At 36.1% G+C, this 4428-nt stretch overlaps 1 protein-coding gene across 1 annotated transcript; it reads left to right on the forward strand.

Moving 5' to 3' along the window:
- The first annotated feature begins 1619 nt into the window (after positions 1-1619).
- On the forward strand, positions 1620-2324 carry LOC114696765 (40S ribosomal protein S7-like). Its single transcript, XM_037211041.1, has 2 exons — positions 1620-1628; positions 1757-2324. The coding sequence occupies exons 1-2, from the start codon at positions 1620-1622 to the stop codon at positions 2279-2281; spliced, it is 534 nt and encodes a 177-aa protein (XP_037066936.1). The 3' UTR covers positions 2282-2324.
- The last annotated feature ends 2104 nt before the right edge of the window (positions 2325-4428 follow it).

A 4428-nucleotide genomic window follows, 5' to 3' on the forward strand; every position in this document is an offset into this window, starting at 1 on the left:
AGTATTTTTCTTTGAATTCATACATTTGATCCATTATGTCTTGTCTTGAATATAATCTGATATGCTTGTTTTGGAATCTAATTATAATCATTATATTTAGTTATTTAAATGATTAGATTTGTCAGACATTCTACTGTTTTGTAGAAATCATATTTAGTCTGTCTTGTTAGTTTTTGCGCAGAAACATTATTTTTAATGAAATCCTTCTAATGAACCACCTTATTAGAGTGTTTATGTCTGTGCTACATTTAGAATAATTTTAGTGATTATTCTGGGTCATAAATGTAAACTTGAACAAATGGCGAAATACTTTCAAATAAAAAAGACATAATTCTGAAAATGTAAAACATTTCCAGTTTATACCCCAATTTCTTGTTACTGTCACATATTTTTTTTTTCTATATCTCCTATGGCCCATAGTTACTACTTTATGACTATGTTTTATGACAACATCATTATTGTTAGTAGAAATGAGTTTCATTAAAAATATGTTAAATCAATGCATTTAAAAATAAAGACTAAATGGGGATATATCTCATATGTGTTAATTCTAAAGTTTCTGTGTCCTAAATATTTCAAATGGAGTCTAGAATCATTTTTTTTTCAGCATAGATGTTTTTATTATTTAACTAACATCTAGATTGTTAAAGATTTACATGTTTTCTCTCCCTTCTCAGCACATCTAGAAAATGTTGGAGCTGGAAACAGTCCTCTACAAGGCAATACACAGTCTACAAGGGGGAAAATGTATCAACACTTTTACCAAGCAATGAATGCTGTTAACTATAATAAGAATTTGCTAAGTTAGGTGTGCCCATAAGTGGTAAGATTATTATCGGGATAAATTAGTCTCTAATTGAAAATGAAATGTGTTCCACAGAGTGCATCTCAGTCCCAGTGTGGTACATCTGATCAAAACTGATCACTTGTGCGGTCAAAAGACCTATCAGAGTAATTACTACTGATATTCATATACAAGTGTGTGTGTGTGTGTGTGTGTGTGTGTGTGTGTGTAGGGGCAGTTAATGCTTGAGTCCATCATCCAAGGGAGACAATGGAGGACTTAATGACAGGAATTTTGGAGTAGAAACTGACTCTGAGTCATGGAAGAGTACATTCCTTATTCCTTATTCCTCACGTATTTCTTAGCCTGCCTTCTTGTACAACTCAGGACCTTCTGTTTATGGGTGGCTCTAAACCCTGTGGTATGGGACCTCCCACATTAATCACTATCAAGACAATACCCCATTCACTTTCTAATAGAACAATCTTATGGAGCATTTTCTCAGTTGTTATTTCATTCTCTTTGATAACTCTATCTTATGTCAAATTGTTACAAAACTAGTAATCACAAGACACAATCAATCAAAATTTCATATATACATATTAGAAATTTCCAAATATCAACTTTAATTAATAAAAGAGATGACTCCCTCTCCCCTAAACATTCAAGTTTTTCTTCATTAGAGGTTATGATTGTTGATGCATGTGATTGTTATTCTTGGCTGTCAATTTGACCATATTTGAAATGAACTATGATCTAAGTGATTGAGTTCACCTGTGGGGAATTTTTTTCTTAATTAAATCATTTGAAGTGAGAAGACCCACTTTTAATCTGGATGTTTGAGGTAAGGGAATATACCTTAATCTGATCAACACATTGTTGAAAGATATTTGATTGCACTGTGAAACACCAAGACTCTGTTAATAAAATTAACCTTGGATCAGGGGGCCAGGCAAGTGACCTCCTTACAAGAAGCCGGACGAGTTTGAGTCTGGCATCTCCCAGGTGCTACTCGAGCTGGAGATGAACTCTGATCTCAAGGCGCAGCTGCGGGAACTGAAAATTGAAGTTGGTGGTGGCCGGAAAGCTATCATAATTTTTGTACCAGTTCCTCAGCTGAAGTCTTTCCAGAAAATCCAAGTCTGGCTGGTTCGTGAATTGGAGAAAAAGTTCAGTGGGAAGCATGTCGTCTTCATTGCTCAGAGGAGGATTCTGCCCAAGCCAACTCGGAAAAGCCGCACGAAAAATAAGCAGAAGCGCCCCAGATGCTGTAGCCTCACTGCAGTGCATGACACCATCCTCGAGGACTTGGTCTTCCCAAGTGAGATTGTGGGGAAGAGGATTCGGGTGAAACTGGATGGCAGCCGGCTCATAAAGGTTCATTTAGACAAAGCCCAGCAGAAGAACGTGGAGCACAAGGTTGAAATTTTTTCTGGTGTGTTTAAGAAGCTCACAGGCAAAAATGTTAATTTTGAATTCCCAGAGTTTCAGTTGTGAAGAAAATGACTGAATAAAGTGTCATTCATAGAAAAAAAAAGAATCCATAGAGAGTGTAGAGGACCTGGGAAGTCACATGGAGAGATGCACAGGAAGAAGGAAGGAGGGACTTAGAGATTTGTTGGCATGTTTGTTTTGGGACAGAAGGAGAGACGTTTTCTTGCTTGGTGTCTGGAGGTAAAGGAAGCTCAGCTGGTTGTTTCTCTAGCAGGTTCTCCCACCCCCCCCCATATCTAACTCCTGTGTATTTACTGGTAAATATAAAAGCTGAGATAAAAACAGTATTTGGCATCCAGCAATTGCCATGAGATCACACAGCCACTTCTCAAGCCACCACTTCTTACCGCCACTGCAGCTGCTCCCTGGTTAGCTCTTCCTGTAGCCATCCCCTTGTGTCTGCACCCTGTTCCCAAGTGCCTCACATGCCTGCCTCTGTCAAGGACATGGCAGCAAATTTGGTGAGACACCTAGGAAGTCCAAAGAAAATTCTTTCCCATGTTAACAATGGGAAATATCACAGTGCAGGTATTTAGGACTTGATCTAAACCAGAATGGATGGATTAGAAGCAGAAAAAGTAAATGAAGGGGTAACCAGTTTAGCTGGGATTGTCATAATGCTGATTGTCAATTATATAAGTTTGGTAATCCATATTATAACATTAAAAAAGTGGTTAGATAATTGTGCCAAATTTGAAAATTTGGCTGTTAAGATAGAAACCTTAGAAATACTTACTAATGGAAGTAAGAAAAATACTTAAACACAGAGGAATTTAAACAGGAACCTACTGTACCCCTGAATGATGAAATTGAAGAAGGTTATTAGATGACCAAGCTCAGTTTATCCAGTTACTACACAAGAATGACCAACTGATGATAGGTACCTCCGAGGTTATGCAGAAGTTAAATTGAATCCTATAGATATTAGATTTGAGGAGATTTAAAGAAGTGATCCTTTCAAATAGTATGCATTCACCATAAGTGAAACAGATGTTAAGTTTATAGGCAACATATACCATAATTATCCCCCATGATGGAAAAGGTCTAGCTACAGCAATATTGGAAGCTAGACCTCAGTTACAGTGTAGAACGTGGTGGAAATAAGAAGCTATGGCCAGAGAACAATGAAAAAACAATGTTAGAGGTATTGATATTTCCCAAGACCAGTTTTTGGTGAAGGTCAATATCCTGATTTGCAAACAGTTTTGGACAAGGTTGAAGAATCACAAAAGAGGTCTAAATCATTTACTAAAGTTATAAAAGTCCCCAAAGAAGTACTCACTTATTTTTTTTTGTAAAGATTGGCTTCAGCTGTAAATAGAATAGTATCAGATATAGAAGTGATATAAATATTAACTGAATCTATAGCCTTTCAAAATGCTAATTCAGAATGCAAGAGGATGACAAGGTCTTTAAAGGCAAGATCATAACCAATAGATAAATAGATTAGAAATAAAATTTTATTCAATCTCATATTTTTATGCTACATTAAAAATGTTTTAAGTAAAATAAAAATATCAGATGTTTTAATTGTGTTAAGCATGGTCATCTGAAAAGGAATTATAGGCAAGGAATTCCTAGAAACAAAGCTTTTTTGAGAGATAATCCAAATAGAGGGACTTACTTAGACTTCTGGAGCACACAGAAGATGTGTCAAAGGCTTGCTTTGGACTAATGAATGCAGATCAACAAGGGACAGACAAGTACCACTTTGCCATTGGGAAATGCCGTAAGGTGCCACTTGTAGGCCCCAATACCAAATTTGGTTCAATCATTCCCTCTCTGAATTGGAGAAACTTATCCGCAGAGTAATTAAAAGACTTAATGTCTATTGTTAAAAAAATACTGCTCTGGATATGGTCAAGGACAGAACAGCTTCAGCAGATACAACAGAAAATTCAGGAGAGAACATAAAACAAGTATTTTAGAAAATTTCTATAAATACTCAAAGGCCCAAGCTATAAATATGAAAAAAAATGATATTGTAATTAAAGGATTACTGAACATAGGTGTAAAGATAACCATAATTTCACAAAAACCTTGGCATTCATATTGACCTCTTCAGGTGGTAAATATTCAGCTTTTAGGGATTAGTACTTTATCTCAGGTAAAATAAAGTACAAGGTGGGTAGAGTGTATAAAGACAGAAG

The sequence above is a fragment of the Peromyscus leucopus genome, chromosome 15 (assembly GCF_004664715.2).
Source record: "Peromyscus leucopus breed LL Stock chromosome 15, UCI_PerLeu_2.1, whole genome shotgun sequence".
NCBI lineage: Eukaryota > Metazoa > Chordata > Mammalia > Rodentia > Cricetidae > Peromyscus > Peromyscus leucopus.